General features: G+C 35.0%; 1 protein-coding gene across 1 annotated transcript in view; it reads left to right on the top strand.

Moving 5' to 3' along the window:
• The first annotated feature begins 2,719 nt into the window (after window positions 1-2,719).
• Window positions 2,720-18,642, top strand: part of LOC131992146 (protein unc-13 homolog B-like) — a 111,046-nt gene continuing 95,123 nt past the window's right edge. The window contains exon 1 of the mRNA XM_059357615.1: window positions 2,720-2,971. Within this exon, the coding sequence (XP_059213598.1) occupies window positions 2,950-2,971 (22 nt within the window). The 5' untranslated portion in view covers window positions 2,720-2,949. The remainder of the gene's footprint in view (window positions 2,972-18,642) is intronic.

Genomic DNA, 18,642 nt, shown 5'->3' with positions numbered 1-18,642 from the left:
TTATTGGCGGTTGGCAGCAGACCAACGTACAGGCGCATTAACGCCACCTACTGGACTGGAGTGGTGGCGCAGTAGATTGACAGGAAAATAAGGAGAGAAAAAAAGAAATAAAAAAAATAAAAAAATATTTTTTCTAATTAAAAAAAATAAAAAATATTTTTTTTTAAATAAAAAAAAAAATAATATATTTTTTTTTAAATATAAAAAAAATTAAAATTAAAATTAAAATTAAAATTAAAAATAAAGTACTACTACTACTACTACTGCTACTACTACTACTAATAATAATAATAATAACAATAATAGCAATACTACTACTACTACTACTACTACTACTACTACTTATAATAATAATAATAATAATAATAATAATAAAATTAAGATAAATAAATGATTTAACGGGAACAGGGGGAAACAATAGTGTAACTAATAGCATTTTACAATACAAATATAAATAATTAAATGCATAACTAAATTATCTCTATAAGTCCTGTTTCCCCTCAGGTAGTTAAATTGAGGCTTGCTTTTTTTGCATGATTTTTTCTGTTACTGTGTTTCCCATCCTCTAGAAGTAAATAATACACAGTTTGTCTTCATTTCCTTCTTGCTGGATTTGGTTGTGCATTTAGTGTTTTAGCTTACAAGCTTTCAATACTGGGTCAATTTTAACACAATTTGGGTCAAATACCAATACTGGGTCAATGAAGCACAGGCCCAGTACTTGGTTAAGTATGCCCAGTACACATAAAAACCACTGGGTCATCACCCAAAAATGGGATGTTCTGTTTGTGGTTATAGGCATACCTGTGGCTATTTGATGGTTATGGTTATGATGTAGATATTTACATTTCTGTTGGGTCATAAATGACACAAAAAAGGTGGTTACTTTCAGTGTAATGTTATTTCATCTTTATATTGGGTCATCAATTAAACCATATTTTCAAAAACAAGCCTTTTCTTTTCTTTTCTTTTCTTTTTTTCTAACATGTTTTACTGTAATATTACCACCCATTTATTACCTGATATTTTTAACACATATTCTGTAGTAGTACTTTTACTTAAGTAAGGGATCTGAATACTTTTTTTCCCACCACTGCATACAAGAGAAGTAAAAAAAAAAACTTAAAACAGGATAGGAGACTAGCTTTTTTCAAAACCTCAGCTGACTGAATCTTTTCAGATTTGAAACAAAACAACGACAAAAAACAAAATACCTACAATGTATATTACAGTAACAGGCTGTTTAAATTACGTACTGAAGTCAATTATAGTGAAGGTTCAAATCTTTAAAAACCCAATATTTGTTTAAAAGGAGAAAGCATACAAAAGTGTGATGGAGAAAATTATTATTTGCAGAAATGGAGTATTGCTGTAAGATTGCTAGTATTACTACAGAAGACACACAAAAGGAAAGACAGCAAACAGCACTATACAGTAACAGTCATTGTTTAGGTCTTCTGCAACTATGTAGCTTTGAAAAAACAACTTTTATCAAAGCGTCTGTCTTGTATCCACTACTTCCATGAAATTATTCAGGACATAATGTAATGACTCACTAAATACACAGGATGGTGCTATTGCTTTTGTCTTAACTCTGGTTGATCATACTCAGAAATGAACAGGTTTGTAATAAAGGTGATGTTTCTCCATGGACAAAATACATCATCACACTTCTACAGTCAATTAAGATGTTTATCTTGATTTTACACACTAAATAGTGTTCAAGTTGAGTCCAGAAATTAATACATTGGGTACAGTGGTAGAATAAATTAGTTAAGGTTTCTGGTTCCATATTGCAAAAACTGCATTTGTTTTTAATATTTAAAAATCTAGAGAAATATAATTTTGTTGGATATATAGTGTGTAAAAGTTTAATTTGAACCTCTTTTATTTTATTGGAAATACAATACTTATAAGGCAATGTCCAGTAAAAAGTTACAGGGTTTTTTTCAGATCTTTATTAACAATGAAGGAAATACAGACATTCAGTATGTAAACAAGACATACAAAGAAAAATGTCAGTTACAGTATCTGTAGAATTATATATACATATATATATATATATATATATATATATATGTTTATATATATATATGTATATATATAATAAAATAATAAGGGTATAAGGTGCTTCCCTTTAAATTATTCTGGGGTTTCTGAAAGTTTTTTAAAGTGTATAAGAGTGCATTCACATTTCTTATTTGACATCAATTCTAAAGTTTCTATATAAGATTTTAAATCTATTGTGAAAACGTTAGGGGGGTATTTGGAAAACGTCATCTTGTGGATGTGAAACTTACCCATCAGAAGCAAAAGATTTGCTATAAAGCATACTGTTGTTGTTATTAGATTCAAATTTTGAGGTAATATCTTTAGGTTAAAAAATGATGGGCTGTCCAGTCTTATCAAGTATCAATTTTTCCATATCCTTCCAAAATATAGATGACAATGGGCAAATATAAAATAAGTGTAAAGTTGTCTGTGGCTCATCTCCATAAGTAAAAAGTTACAGGTGTTTTGTGTCCTCAGAGTCTGTGTGCGTCACCTGCTTTTCCCTATAACCTGTCCCTCACAGCGATTGGTCAGATCCACTGCAAACGACCCCGCCCCCTAGCGCGGTACTGTGTTCTCATTGGACAGCTCAGATGGCAGTAACAGGTGCCTCGGCCCCGCCCCCTCTCTCTCTCTCTCTCTCTGCCCTCAGGTTGTTCGTCAGTCTAAAACCTGAGATTGTGATTATGAGAGTTTTAATAATGGCGTGGCCGTGGCGGGGGGCTGCTGCTCTCTGCGCGTGTCCTGCATCACAAACACACCTGTAAATACCGACTGGGAACTTATCAACGATTAGAAAAGTAATTTAATGGTTAAAATGTTACCGGACAGAGTGAATCTCCGCTGAGCTTTATAAACTGTGTCAAACTGCTGGATTGTTGCGGGAATTTCGTTGCCATGTCGTTGCTGTGTGTCAGAGGTAAGTTTTACTTTTATTTTTATTTCTTTACACGGTTTAGAAACGACACTGCGTGTTAGTTTTACACGCTAAACCTGAATTTGTTGACTTTAATCTGATGGAGACGATAAAATCTCACTGAACGGGTTTTCCTCCAGGAGGCATCCCTCAGGGAGTTAAAAGTGGCTTTTACATTTTTTTCGGTCGTGATTTTGACGTTTAAAAACAAAACACAGACTTCCTTAACATAGTGGAAAACATGAACAATAGTTGGGTTTTTCCCCCCTCCAAACAATGATATATGTGAGCTTTATTTTGATGGGGCTTTCCACATAGTTTACCATAGCAGCTGTTGAAGGAAACAGAACCAATTGTTCACTTTAAGTTATCACTTTTATCAAAAACAAAACAAAAAGTAGTCCTGACAAAAAACCCATCGTCACTTCAGGATATATATCTGCAATGGTTATTCACCTTAGTGATGTCAACAGAAAAATTATGGCAATTCATTTGAAAATCGATTGATATAGGTTATTTTGCATGCAAAATGGCAGAAAATGCAGTATTTAGCCACATTTTTTTGCCTAAATACAAAGATTTACTGCTTTTTAAAACTATCACATTAAACTGAATTAGTGGTCGACCGATATGTTTTTTTTTAAGGCCGATACCGATTATTTTGACATCAGTCTTAACCGATCCCTGATATGTGCTGCTGATTTTTTTTGGCTCAGTGAAATGGACTAATTGATCGGCGAACGCATGCACGTATCGGCCGATGCCGATACAAGTAAAAAAACGCAAATATCGGCCCGATATATCGGCCGGTCGATATATCCGTCGACCTCTAAACTGAATGTCTGACAACACAAATATCAACTTGGACTTTTTGACACTGGGATGGACATTTTTCACATTTGACAAACCCAACCATTAATCGATTAATCTAAAAAGTAATCTAAAGATTAATCTATATTAAAAACCAATCCTTAGTTTATGCAATAAAAACATAAATGTTTTTGGGATCTAAATTATAATTAACAATTTAATAATTTAGTGTTTTTATGTTCCCTACACATCCAAAAGTTGTTGCATTTCCAGCTGCAAGTAATCAAAGTTTAAGTTTTCTTTACATGGACATGTTTCTAGGCAATTGAAGTTTAAATCGGATCAGGCTGCGGTGGGTTAACACCAAAAAGAAATCCTTGCCTGCTAGCATCCTTTTCAGCAGCAAAGCACATTATGCAATATTCTATTTTGTGTCAACAAGACCAATGGCCATCAGTTCAGTGGGGATAAAAAGACCGAAAATCATGCTTTAAGCTCACAACAGAGCTGCTGGCTTCTTTCCATGTAACCATACATGTGTGCACATCTGTATTGGCAGAGTACTTTACTGTACTATCCTACTTTGAAACAGTGCTTCAAATGTATGATTGTTGTTTTTTCATTAAAAAAAGAGGGATTTAATCACAGGGAAACCATTTCCTAGTTTTGTAAGGCTAAGGCACAACATATTTTTTCTTTTTTCAAAATATTTTTATTGAAAAATACAATAAGAAATTTCCAATTACAGGAATATAATTATCCTTTTCTTATTTTTTTTTTATGCATATATGTACATGTAAACAGTCACATATACACATACACAAATGAAAATGAACAAAAACACTGATAAAATTGTTGAGGAAAAATACTTCAATTACAGAGTGGAGTGTAAAAATGCACAACAAGATTAATAGGCAGAAATTCAATCAGGTAGTACCTCTAAATTAGTGAAATAGGAAATAAAACAACCGTTTAAAAAATAAATAAATATAAGAATTGTAACTTTTTATCAGTGAAGCCGGTATCAGAAATATATATGTATTTAATTTAATAATTTAACTAAATTTAATATATATTTTTATGTTTGTAGGGAGGTTTTTATATTTTTATAGTAGCCAAATCATACTGACGTCACCGTTATTGACACAACAAAAACAAACAAATCAAGACATGTTAATCTAAATAACTTAAAAAACCTTTTACAGAACCCAAAGCCTATTGATATTTAGTCTGCAAATATACTAATATACTCTGTCAAATCAGACATGTAGACTTATTAAGCACAAGCTATTGACAATGCATGCCTCAATACAAAAATAAGGTTATTGAACCAAAAGCCTATGGCTGCTTAGTCTACAGTTAAAACAAAAAGGTTTCAAAACTTTCTTGAATTAGTATTCAACCACATATATAAGACAGGTAGATCTTCAACTGGGGCTCAAAATGCATCTTTAGGTGACAAAATGATCATCAAGTGCAATAACTTATGCGATTTTTGTCAATAACGTTAGCTGCTGCTGATTCAAGTTTTTAACTTTGTCACAATGAAGATTTTTCTGGTGAATAAAAGGTCAGTTGTGTTAAAACTCCCAGACATTTTTACCTCATCTTGGAATACTTGTGGACCATGCATTGCTAATTACAATCTCGTTTTCTTAATGAAAACTGTGACAAACGTTCACACCAGCGACGACACGTTTGCGTGCTGCACTTCTTGTTGTTCCAAACAAACTATACTATAGTGACTCTATTTACCAGCTAATTTTCCTATTATCCGCTGATAATTTATCAACCCGATATTTTTTGTGCAAACCTTTGTTGGTCAGAAGAAAAACAAGTTTTTTTTCTTATCCTGTCCCTTAAAAAAATCATGCAGCTTGAAGCCAACATCCAGAAGTCCTGTTTTTGTCTGACACCCTTTAATTTAACTATTTTGCTTTTAACCATATTATTACTGCTAGAATGGCACAAGCAGTGAGTCAGGAATAAATACAGCACACCTTAACATATTCAGAACATTTCTGAAAATCTGATGTTTGGCAGACTAAGCCTTTGTTTGTAAATCCCCTGTCTGATCCTGTTTTGTCCAATTATTTTCATTTGGGTGTTGGAAGCTTCAAAATTTAGCATTAAGTACAAGAAATTGGAGTCACATTTACTAAAAAAAAGGCTAGACAAGTTTTTCCACACAGAAAGTGTTTGTAATCTTTACTCAGGCTGTTTGTAGGTAATATTTATTTAATAGAACCACTTATTTTTTTAATTAAAATACACAAGTAAATTGCAGATTCACTGATGTCCCTCAATTACATTTTACTTGGAAATATCAACTAATTAAGCCAATGAACTGGTTTAGTGAATATTACTTGGAACGAATAATTCAATTTACATACAAAACTGAGGACACATAATAACAAACAATCACTAATTAATGCACTACATGAAAAACTGCTATTTCAAAGTAAAAGCACTGAATTCGTATTTCTTTGTAGAATTTATAAAGATGATTGAAATAATAATTACAGGGCCAAAAAATATTTTTGCTCTCATCATGCATTTAGTGCATGGTATGTCTGAGCTCTTTCCTTCCTTTGAATTTAAATTTGTGATGGAAAATGCAGCCAGGACTTCAGGCCTCACACACACCTAATTCTCTTCAAACATCCTTCTGACTCATGTATGTTTATACAAGAAGCAGACGCCTTCAGTCGGGATCTTAAGTTTCTCCAATGACTGTGCAAAAGTTATCCACGTTTCCAGTAATTAATGTCACAACCCTCATCTCAAGTAAAACATGTTCACAGCTGGAATCCTTTTTCTTGAAGTTTCATAAAGCCGTTTTCACACATCAGTGAGTCAACAATTGTTTGTCTCTGATTTTTCTTTGAGACCTGCTGCTCTGATTGATTACTGCAAATCGAATGTGATTAATCAACAGATCACCTGCTGTTGAGCTGAGTCAAGCACACCTTTACGTTAGGTACTAGATGTTTTAACCATAAAGGATGGATGACCTCTCCTCTTCCTTCCACTGTACAATAATTATGCAAAAATATCACAGATACAGGTGCTGCTAACTTGCTCTGGTGATTTGGGTTGGAGCTGCTGTATCGAGGTCCCGCCCACACAGCCGTCTGACTCAATCACAGCTGTCAATCATGACATTACATTGCCTTTTCATAGCACTTAATAACTAATTAAAACCACACTTATCAGAAAATTATAAAAAGAACAAATATCAGTGTGATAGCATCAGCACTTGCGCCAAAACACTTAAACAATGCATCTGGTCTGTCCAATGTAATTGCTATGTCCATATTAAATAAACACTAAATTAAATACAATAAACAACTGCTTATAATGACAATCTTTGTGGAAAACGTATTTGCATGCATTTTAAAAAACTTGGCCCGTGTCCCATACATGAACATACTACACTAAAATTATTAGACCACCCTTGTTTTCTTTAATTTATGTTAATCTTAATGCCTGGTACAACTAAAGGTATTTGTTTGGACAGATATAATGATAACAAACAAAATAGCTCATAAGAGTTTAATTTAAGAGCTGATATCTAGATATTTTCCATGGTTTTCTTGATAATTATTTTGGTTATTATCATTGAAAATGTCGAGATATCAGCTGTTAAATTAAACTCTTATGAGCTATTTTGGTTGTTATCATTATATTTGTCCAAATAAATGTACCTTTAGTTGTACCAGGCAATAAAATGAACAATAAATAGAAGAAAAGGGGTGGTCTAATATTTTTTTCCATGACTGTAGATGGGACAGGGTTTATGATCTAAACTGCAGCCATCAACCAGGGGGCGGTCAATATTATTTGTTTTCACTTTTGTGTAGCTATAAGGTTGTCCATCTTTATATTTACCGTCTATAGTTTAAACAGCTGTTTGATGCAGTGTCACATTGTTTATTCCCTGATGCTTATTATGCCTAATGTTATAGATTATAAATATATAAGGCTAGGCATTGTTCCTCCATTTCAAAATGCTACTGGAAACTTAACTATTTAGCTTCTTCCCCCTTTATTTGTGTCAGCGAGATCACTACTATTACATTAACCCTCTGGAGTCTCCAAAAGCACCAAATCATCACTTCTTCATCAAATCCAGACTAGAAAACAAAGCAGCGTGGAGCCCTACTGTAAATTTACCTCTAAAGTTCTGGCTGTAAACTCCATGAGGCCAGTTTCAGTTTGATGATGATATACCAAGTAAAACTGGAGACAAGCTCAAATAGATTTAGTATGAAATGATAGAACTGGATGTAACCCTCTTTTATGTTATATTTGCAACATTTGTTCACATTTGCATAATTTCAAATTCTTTATTGAGCATGATAGTGTTTTGAAAGTAAAAAAAAGATTCAAAATCACATTTTATGTTGGACTAAAAGACTAAAAAGGACACAAAATGTTCAAAAAAAACACAAAAAGACAAAAAAAAAGACACAAAATGACCACAGAAAAGACACAAAATGACCATAAAAGACACAAAAAGACCAAGAAAAAGACACAAAATGACTAAAAAAGACACAAAATGACCAAAAAAAGACACAAAATGACCAAAAATGACTAAAAAAAAGTCACAAAATTACCAAAAAAGACACAAAAAGACACATAAAGACATCAAATGACCAAAAAAAGACACAAAATGACTTAAAAAGACACAAAATTACCAAAAATGAAAAAAGTACTCAAAAACGGCCTAAATAGGCTCAGACCCCAGAGGGTTAAGGATGGGCAATTACAGATCATCGTGTCATCACTATCTTGTCAAAAATAAATAAATAAATATCAGTGTTGTTTGTAGCTGAAATGCAACAACCTTTGGATGTGTGTGTAGGGAACATAAAATCCTAAAGAAAATCAGCTGTTTGCTGCAACTAAAAATATAAAAGGGAAAAAAAATCTAAGTATTTTAGTGTAAAGCCTGAAAACAATGAGCCTCAGAAGAGATTCAATACAGCAAGCTGGGGAAGAGAAAAGCTCCTGGCAGGGAAAAGGTCACTGAGGCGAGTCAGTTTGATTCCACTTACTTGGGAAAGTTCAGCCAGTGGCTCTGAAGATTAAGAGTTATTGTCCTAAATGGGACCTTTCACTATCCATTTATTGATTACTGTTATGGTAGATGTAAGCTGGTTGTAATTATGCAGCCCAGAGATAAGAGAGACGAGGGTGCTTGAACGGGGGCTGTGTGATTAGCTGATGTTGTGACTCATCCCCTGATAGCACAGCTTGACAATGTTGCTTATTTATTGGGAGTCGAGATGCTTCATCTCCATGGCGATGTCTTTACACAACAGATAAGTGGTTGCCCTTGCAAGTGGACATGTGGGGGAGACTCCTGCTGTGGATCAGGACAGGGCTGACTGGACGCATGGTTCACATGGACCCATGATGCTGCAGTGTTGGACTTGTACAGATTCACACGTGTGATCACTTCACTGACAGAATAGCTGGTGTTTTCCAACGCTAGAGAACTAGTTGGTACAGGTCAGGGCTTGGCGGTAACTTTTTTCACACACTTGTATGGAATTTGAATTGCTTAACTTGAATAATTGCATTAAAAAACGGAATTTGAATCACATCATTTGAATTTGTATTGTTCAATTTGAATCATTGCATTTAAAAACTGAATTTGAATTGAAATTTGAAATTGAATTTATTAGTTTGGAACTGAACATTCAGCTCTCACAATTCAAATTCAGTTCGCAAAGTTTAATTTAAATTTTCTGCAACAGAGCAATCGAGCGCAGATACACAGAACGCATCTTCGACCAATCAGCTCCGTTTTCTCATTTGTTGCCACCCTGCAATCTGCGCTAAATTATTCAAGTTAAGCTATTTAAATTCAAATATAAATGATTCAAATTCAGTTTCTGGTGGCACATATTCCAGCCCATACACTTGTCCCTTGAACAAGTTAATTTAACGTCAACACATAACTGAAAAATATCCTCAAATTATCATTGACCCATCATAAAAGCTGACTTTCCCTTTAAACTTCTCAAAAACGTTATTGTAAATTTACATGAATTTTGGTTATGGTCATCACCAGCCTCATCAGGAATCCATTGAAAATTTCCCTTAACCCATCTAGGCCTAAAACGCCTGGGAAAAATGCCTGTAAAACCTCTGGGCGATTTTAAAATAACCCCCTAAAACCTGAAGTTTTTCTGCAAATTCAACAGAAGTGTCGACTCTTCCTACTAAATAATAGATTTTTCAGCCTCTTTAGCAGATAGAAATGAAATTCAAAAAATATTTGAGCTTATAGCTGTTATATCTGAGCTCCCTCCGCTATAGTCGTCTTCAGCCATGATTTCATTTCTGGAAAAGTCCCATGTTGCATTGTGACACTCCCAAATGTATTCTGATGCATTTCATTGGCCAAGAGACCGAAAATAGGTGGAAAAAACTACAAATACTACAAAACGACGTATCCTCTTTCCCGGCTTTAATGGTAGAATAACGTAACAGCGCCGCCGGTTTTAATGGTAGAAATGCGGTAATGCTATCCCGCCTTAAATGGGTTAACCTATAAAGGAAAGGTTTAACTTCAGGGCTCCTACTTTTAACCTTTTCCATTCCACCCCACCTGTTTACTGTCTTTTTAGTTGGGGGTAGGGGATCTTAAGCAGGAGATAGCAGGTCAACAGTACATGCCACATAGAAGTGTTGTATATTATCTGAAAGCTGGGAACATGAAGATTAATTTGAAATTCAGCTGTGTGTCAAGTTGTTTTAGTCATAGATCTGTATTAAAAATGAATGAATCCCATAATTAATTTATAAAAATTATCGAGTGTATATAAGGGTTTACAACATTATGATATGAGAATATTAATGAAGTCCATTCCCATGCCCAAGTTGTTTCAGTAATTTTTTGGTTGATAACATTTGTTTCACAGATTCGTGGCTAAATTTAGTCTTTGAGAATTGATAAAAATGGTCAGACTCCCTCCAAAATATTACATCAATGTAATCAAGACCTTGAAGACCACCACGGAAAAATTCATGTTGTGATTTGGTTTCAAAAACATTTGACATTTTGGAGCAATTCTGTTCTGTAAACTGCTGGCTGTACAGTGGACATGTCTACAAGACTCATGGGCACCCATAGAGCCCATTTTCATTCAGATATATTGAGGTTTCAGGTTTTCCCTCAGTGAGTTTTTCTCAAAAATTCAATGTCAGCTCCACTTGCCCTACAAAAAATCTACTTGTCCCGGCTCGATATCAAGCCCTGCAGGTTACAAACTGAAGAAAAGACTAAGAACTCATACACATTTATCAGATGAGAGTTTTTATGGAAACGGTTGGTTTTGGTCTTTGGGACTCATGTGGTCTCCTGAGTGTATTTTAGGGAAGTGGTTGTGAATAGAGTTAATGTTGTTTTCCGTTCCCCAGTGTGTCATGCAAAGTCTTAACTCTATGGGCTATTTTGTCCATTTTTGAGTCCTTTTCATGTCTTTTCGTGTCTTTGTAAGTCATTTTGTGTCTTTTTTGGTCATTTGTGTCTTTTTGTGTCTTTTTTGGTCATTTTGTGTCTGATTTTGTGTCTGATTTTGTGTTTTTTTTTAGTTATTTTGTGTATTTTATGGTCATCTTGTGTCTTTTTTTAGTTATTTTGTGTCTCTTTTTTTGTCATTTTGTGTCTTTTTTTTTGGTAATTTTGTGTCTTTTTTTTTGTAATTTTGTGTCTTTTTTTTGGTAGTTTTGTTTTTACGTCTGGATCTGATGGCGCTTTTGGAGACTCCAGAGGGTTAATGGAGGTCAACTAACAGACCATGATGTGCTCATATACTGAACGACTACCTGTAGTTTTTTATTAGAACATGAGGAAGTTGCACTTGACCAAACTGTGCTGGAGGTGTTAGGATGTGGGATTTAAGCAATAAAACAATGATATTCAATAAACGGCAGGTAAATGTGGGTTATATATCACACATGTTTGCCAAGCAAAGTCTGCAGTCTGCTCTGTTTAGTCTAATGGAGCTGGTAAACTAGCTCTTACATTGGTCCTGAGATTTTATACTGTCCACTGAACAGTGTCCATACAGGATGTTGAGCCTGTTTCATGCATCGACACACCTTTTGTGTGCTGATTCTTCTCTTAAAATACATCGAAATTACATCTATTCTCCCTGAAAAAAACAGCCATGTAGCAGTTCTTTGTCGTGGCACACTCCCCACTCATTCAAGTGTTCAGGCCAGATTAGCAACACGCTAACTGCATCAACACTGTTTGCTTTGAGGCTGCTTATTTGAGTTCGGCTCTGCGGCTGACTGAGTAGGTGAGGAGCTATTACAAGAAGATCATTTAATAAAGGATGAGGAACGGAGGCCCTGCAGGAGCAGGAAGGACGGACCTGCAGGCAGAGTGGTTGAGTGTAGCGAGCAGCACAGTAGTGGAATTATGAGAGAAAGAGGCAGAGAGAGCGCTTAGAGATTGTGGGAGTAATCCCCTGGCCATCTGTTGCTCTCTCTCTCTCTCTCTCTCTCTCTCTCTCTCTCTCTCTCTCTCTCTCTCTCTCTCTCTCGTTCTCTCTCTCTCTCTCTCTCTCTCTCTCTCTCTCTCTCTCTCTCTCTCTCTCTCTCTCTCCACCTGATCAGATCCAACAGCCAGCACAAAGAGGAAGTACCCCTCTCCTGCAGCAGTAGTAGATCCCTGCATCACTTCCTGTTCCTACTTTTCCTTGTCCTTTTAATTGGAACATCCACACTTTTTGTCAGTTTTCTTATAGGCTCTGAAAACCCTGTGTTCTCAGTCACTTTCTTAATATTGGTTATGCATATTTCAAACCAAAAAATACAATATACAGTCATGGAAAAATTGATTAGACCACCCTTTTTCTTCAATTTATTGTTCATTTTAATGCCTGGTACAACTAAAGGTACATTTGTTTGGACAAATATAATGATAACAGCAAAAATGGCTCATAACAGTTTAATTTAAGAGCTGATATCTAGACATTTAACATGGTTTTTCTTGATAATGATTTTGGTTATTATCAAGAAAACCATGAAAAATGGCTATCACAAAGTAGTTTTATTGAAACCATTTATTTGAGTGAACATAAATACTGTGTAACCAAGATAACTTTTTTTTTTTTTAAATCAAAGCCCCATAAAGTGCACATTTAAATAAATAAAAAATATCTTAATAAATATATTTATATATTGAGCTAAATATGACAAACCCTAGTGAGGGCAGCATTTATATATAAAGAAAAAAAATTGAACTATATCGATATTTGCAATATGGTCTCATTCCATATCACATTAAAAAATATATTGATAGATTTTTTATATGGATATATCGCCCAGCCCTAATCTGAAGCTGAACCTACAAGGAGTGCCCTAGTGTCAACTGTGACCAAAATATGTGCATACTTCAATATATTCAAATCAAGTTGCAGGCAAAAGAAAGTCGGCACACTGGGAAAAAGTGAGAGAAGAAAGAAAAAGCCCCCAAAGCCATGGAGGGCCCAACAGAAGATGATAAGCATCAGTTTCCACCATAATGGCCTCCTGCTTTATTACCCTCTGCTCTGTGTGCCCTAAATAACATCATGCAGTTTAGGACATAAGGCCACTGTGCCAGCTCATTTGCCCCAGTGACAAAGAGTTGTACACATGGCTAAATAGGCTTAGTGGAAAGCCAAAAAAAACACTTCTCACTGCTGGTTACGCTCCACATTTCCACTGCTCCCTTTCCGCTGAGCTGTGAGGTATGTGGAAGACAGGAAACGCTTCGGAAGAAGTGACGAGTTAGGGTTTTTTTTCTCCCTCCTTTGTGATAAGAAGGTTCCTTTTTCCCATCGTTATCCAAAAAGACAACTCTGGAAAAAAGCATGAGTTGAACTTCCTCATATTTGTGGCTAAAATAGTTTGATTGGGGAAGCACTGTTGCATGTTGTGGTTTGATTTATATAATCATGAGTGACATTTCAGACAGAATGGAAAACAAATAGATATTTCTGTCTGCTGCATCGTCACAGGGAGTGCTTCCACACTTTGCTTAATCAAGTGCACCGAACATTGCAAACAAATTTCCAGAGGTGGGTAGTAATGCGCTACATTTACTCCGTTACAAATACTTGAGTAACTTTTTGGATAAATTGTAATTTTAAGAGTAGTTGTTTTGGACCATACTTTTACTTTTACTTGAGTATATATTTGAAGAAGGAACGGTACTTTTACTACGTTCTATTTGGCTACGTGATGGTAGTTACTTTTTTTTTTTTTTATCTTTTTTTTTTTATTACATGCGAGATCTATTTCTACGTCTTCAGCTTTCAACCAATAAAAAACTTTAGAAAATGATCTTGCCAATCAAATGCAGCTACTTGGGTCAGATGACAAGTGTTGTCATGTTGGTCATAGCCATAGCAACAGTGAACACGCACTTTTTAACGGCCCTTCACCTGCCTTGACTCACATATGAACTAAAGTGACATCCCATTCTTAATCCATAGGGTTTAATATGAGTACTTGTACTCTTGAGTACTTGAGTAGTCTTTTCACTGCATACTTTTTTACTCTTACTTGAGTAATTATTTTTATGAGTAATTTAACTTTTACTTGAGTAATTATAATCTTAAGTAACAGTACTTTTACTTGAGTACATTTTTTGGCTACTCTGCCCACCTCTGCAAATTTCCTTCATCTATTGGACAGAAGTGGACAGAAGGCGGAATTTTTTCACTTTTATGCAGCATGTTGTTGTTGTTTGCTGTGCGATTACATCCATATCTGTCGCTTAATAATTTGTAGACTTACTTGTTTCTGGTCTGTGTTGTGTGATCATCTGATCATATTTCAATAAGGACCTTTTTTTTTCAAGCTTGCTGCTACCTTTCCTGATGTCGATTCTCAAATTTCCATTCACTTTTAACCCAGAATGCTGTGTTGTGTTTCACGTCCTTCCTTTGGTTTAGACGGCGTTCTCACCTGCAGCGAACTGAACTCTGGTGCACTTGGAATCGAACCGAGACCCCCGTTTTTTAACTCATTTAGGCCTAAAACGCTTGGAAAAAATGCCCGTAAAACCTTCGGAAGAAGTGACGAGTTCGGGTTTTTTCTCTCCCTCCCTTGTGATAAGAAGTAGGGATGTCCCGATCAGGTTTTTTTGCCCCTGAGTCCGAGTCAGAGTAATTTGATTTTGAGTATCTGCCGATACCGAGTCCCGATCCGATACTTCTATAATACATTAAAAAAATGAAGAAGAGCGAAGAAACAGAACCAGGATGTGCCTTTTTTATTTTTATCATTTAACGCACATTCTTTGAGCACTTCTTTGAGGTAGCTTGAACAATCAAGTAATAATTACAAATAAAAATCTTCACCTTCTCAGTTTACATACTTCACAGTTTGCAATCGCTGTGTTATTTTCGTTCACTTTAAAATACTTCCAGACTGCAGACATACTTGCGCGTTGGTTTAAACTGCTGCCGTGTTATTGTTTTTTCCTTCTTCTTCTTCTTCTTCTTCTTCTTGTAATGGCGGTGGCACCAACTTTAAAGTGCATTAGCGCCACCTAGGTTGGAGTGTGTTAACTTCTGCTTCGCTTATTGACATGCAGCCTGCAGTAAAATGATATCATGCTAAATATACATATATCCGATCCCTGATCGGGACATAATGTCCGATTCCGATCGAGTCTGAAACCACGTGATCGGCCCCGATTTCCGATCACGTGATCGGATCGTGACATCCCTAATAAGAAGGTTCCTTTTTCCCATCGTTATCCAAAAAGACAACTCTGGAAAAAGACACGAGTTGAACTTCCTCATATTTGTGGCTAAAATAGTTTGATTGGGGAAGCAATGTCGCATGTTGTGGTTTAATTTATTTAATCACCAGTGACATTTCAGACAGAATGGAACACAAATAGATACTTCTGTCTGCTGCATGGTGGGTTTGATGTGCACAGAGAGAGGACAGGGTGTGTTGCATGAAAATATGAAAGCTTCATTTGTGCCTCTATCATCCCGTCCTGCCCATCTGCCATCTCAGGCTCCAAAGCTTTAGTAGTTTATATGCCTGAACACATAACCCTGCCACCGCAATCACAATTAATCCCTCCCAAAGCACTTCAAAATCCCATAAACATTATTGTATAGATGCATCAAGGGGCTAAAGATGATCTAAAAATAAACCAAAAATACATCACAAGCATTTCGCCCTGAAATTATTTTTTTTTTCGCGGTTTTCGGAAAATGGCTCCTGCTGCCGCACATTTTTATTTATTTTTTGTTATCTTAATACCCATCTGCCCTGGCCCACTTTTCGCCATTGTTTTTTGAGTGTTTGTTTACCAGCTGTTATGTTTTGTGATACAGCTGTCTCGGCTTATGCTTCTTGATTATATTAAAGTTGGTATTATACAATCAAAAAATGTATTTATCAGCTTTGAGAGGAATGTGGCTGGCAATCTTGATTTTTTCACTCTTCTAATGTGAAAAGCTCTTACTCAGTGCAAGGTTTATATTTATTTTTATTTATAGACCTTGTTAGGGAGGATTTCATGATAATGTCATGGTGTTAGCTGGAGGCAAAATAAAGGAAAATCTGGAGGCAAACATAAATCACAGCAGAGTAGTAGGCTATGTACAGGTGCATCTCTATAAATATAGAATATATTGTGAAGAATATAAAAAAGTTTATTTTTGTCAGTAATTCAATTAAAAAAGTGGAAATAACACATTATATAGATCCATTACACACAGAATGAAACATTTCATGTCTTAATTTATCTAATTTCTTCTAATTATAATGATTATGGCTTACAGACCTCAAATTCAGTGTCTCAAAAAAAAAATATTTTTACAAAAGACCAATTTTAAAAAGTATGTTTAATATGGAAATGTTGGCCTCTGAAAAGTATGTCCATCTATATGACTCAATACTTGGTTGGGGCTGTTTGACTTGAACTACTGGAAATTGTATTCTATTGTTATTATATTGGAATATCGAGATGCACCTGTAAGTAAGGTTGCATTCACATATATAGGTCAGGTGTGCAATTCAGTGGTGCACTTGGAAGATTGTTGTGTTTTTCATTTGGTTTGGTTTGCTTCCACATTGTGCTTTATCAAGTGCACCAAGCATTTGAGCAGGTGTGAATGCACCCTCACTGAAAATGTCAGTGAATGCGTGGTCGGATCCCAGAAGCAAACATGTAATTGCTTCAAATTGAAATTGTAGTGTTCTTCGACTGCCAGTCCAAAAAAAGAAAAGAAGATTTAATCAACAAAATTGGCATTAGCCAAAAATTCCTTGTTCATTTTAATGCCTGGTACAACTAAAGGTATATTTGTTTGGACAAATATAATGACAACAACAAAAACAGTAGATAATGACCAAAATCATTATCAAGAAAACATGGAAAATGCCTATATCAGATCTTAAATTAAACTCTTATGAGCTATTTTTGTTGTTATCATTATATTTGTCCAAACAAATGTACCTTTAGTTGTAGCAGGCATTAAAACGAAAAAGAAATTGAAGAAAACAAATTTGGTCTAAAAATCTGTATGTGTAAAGGTTCGTCATGCCCACCTAATGTAAATCATAGATTGTGGACATAGGGGGAATACCTGTATTAGGGCTGGGCGATATATGGATATAAAAGATATTTCGATATATTTTTAAATGTGATATGGAATTAGACCATATTGCATATATCGATATAGTTCAAATTGTGCACTGTGATCCTCGCTCCAGGCAAGCTGCGGCTTTTATTTAAGATTTTTTTTTATTTAAATGTGCACTTTATGAGCCTTGATTTTAAAAAAAGGTACTCCTGTTGTTATACAATATTTATGTTCACTTAAATAAACAGTTTCAATAAAACTACTTGTGACATGTCAGATTTGGCTTTGACTTTGACTGGACATTTGCTCTCACTTTAGAATAAAAATATCGGGATATATATCGTATATCAATATTCAGCCTAAATAGATCGGGATATGACTTTTGGTCCATATCGCCCAGCCCTACTGTAGACGTTTTCACTCATAACTCTCTTAATGCATTATGTGGCTGACGAGGCAGAGCTTAGGATCACAAAAACTCACCTGCTAAATCTTTCTATTACAAGTCTTGTAGGAGATATATAATATTTTAACGTGAGAACAAATGAAGACAAATCTAAATCATTTAACCCTCTGGAGTCCACGAAAGCGCCGGAGAGCCCTGCTGTCAGCTTCCCTCTAAAGTTCTGGCTTTTCTAGAAGTATCAACTCTTTTTCAGCAAAGACTTTAACATGATTTTACTGAAGTTTTTGAAGAGATTCCTTTGAATTTTGCAGTGTGCATTCAGCATTTCAATGCATTTTAATGCAGTCTTTTGTGTTTAAGGTTTTTTTCGTGTTTGTATGTGTTTTTTGTATTTTTTGTAATTTTTTTGGTGTGTTTTTTGCATTTTTTTGTGTGTTTTAGTGTTTTATGTGTTTTAAGTGTTTTTTTTGTAATTTTATTGTGTTTTTTGTGGGTTTTTTTGTATTTTTTGTATTTTTTTGTGTGTTTTTTGCATTTTTTTGTGTGTTTTAGTGTTTTATGTGTGTTTTATGTGTTTTTTTTGTCATTTTATTGTGTATTTTGTGTGGGTTTTTTGTATTTTTTTGTGTGTTTCTGTGTTCAAAATGTTGATCCAGTAAGTCAAAATGAAAAAATAGAAATCAGGTCATATAGGTGAGGCTGTACTGAAAACAATGATACCAACGTGGCAGGGTGAACACTTTTTAAGTCGAGGCATCTTAAAGCCTCCAGGTGACGTATGTAACAGCCGTGTTTTTGTTTATTAATAACATTTTGACGCAAAGCTTCCATCC

This window comes from Centropristis striata, chromosome 19 (genome assembly GCF_030273125.1).
Source record: "Centropristis striata isolate RG_2023a ecotype Rhode Island chromosome 19, C.striata_1.0, whole genome shotgun sequence".
In the NCBI taxonomy this organism is placed as follows: Eukaryota; Metazoa; Chordata; class Actinopteri; order Perciformes; family Serranidae; genus Centropristis; species Centropristis striata.
This window is presented reverse-complemented; position numbering and strand designations above follow the sequence as displayed.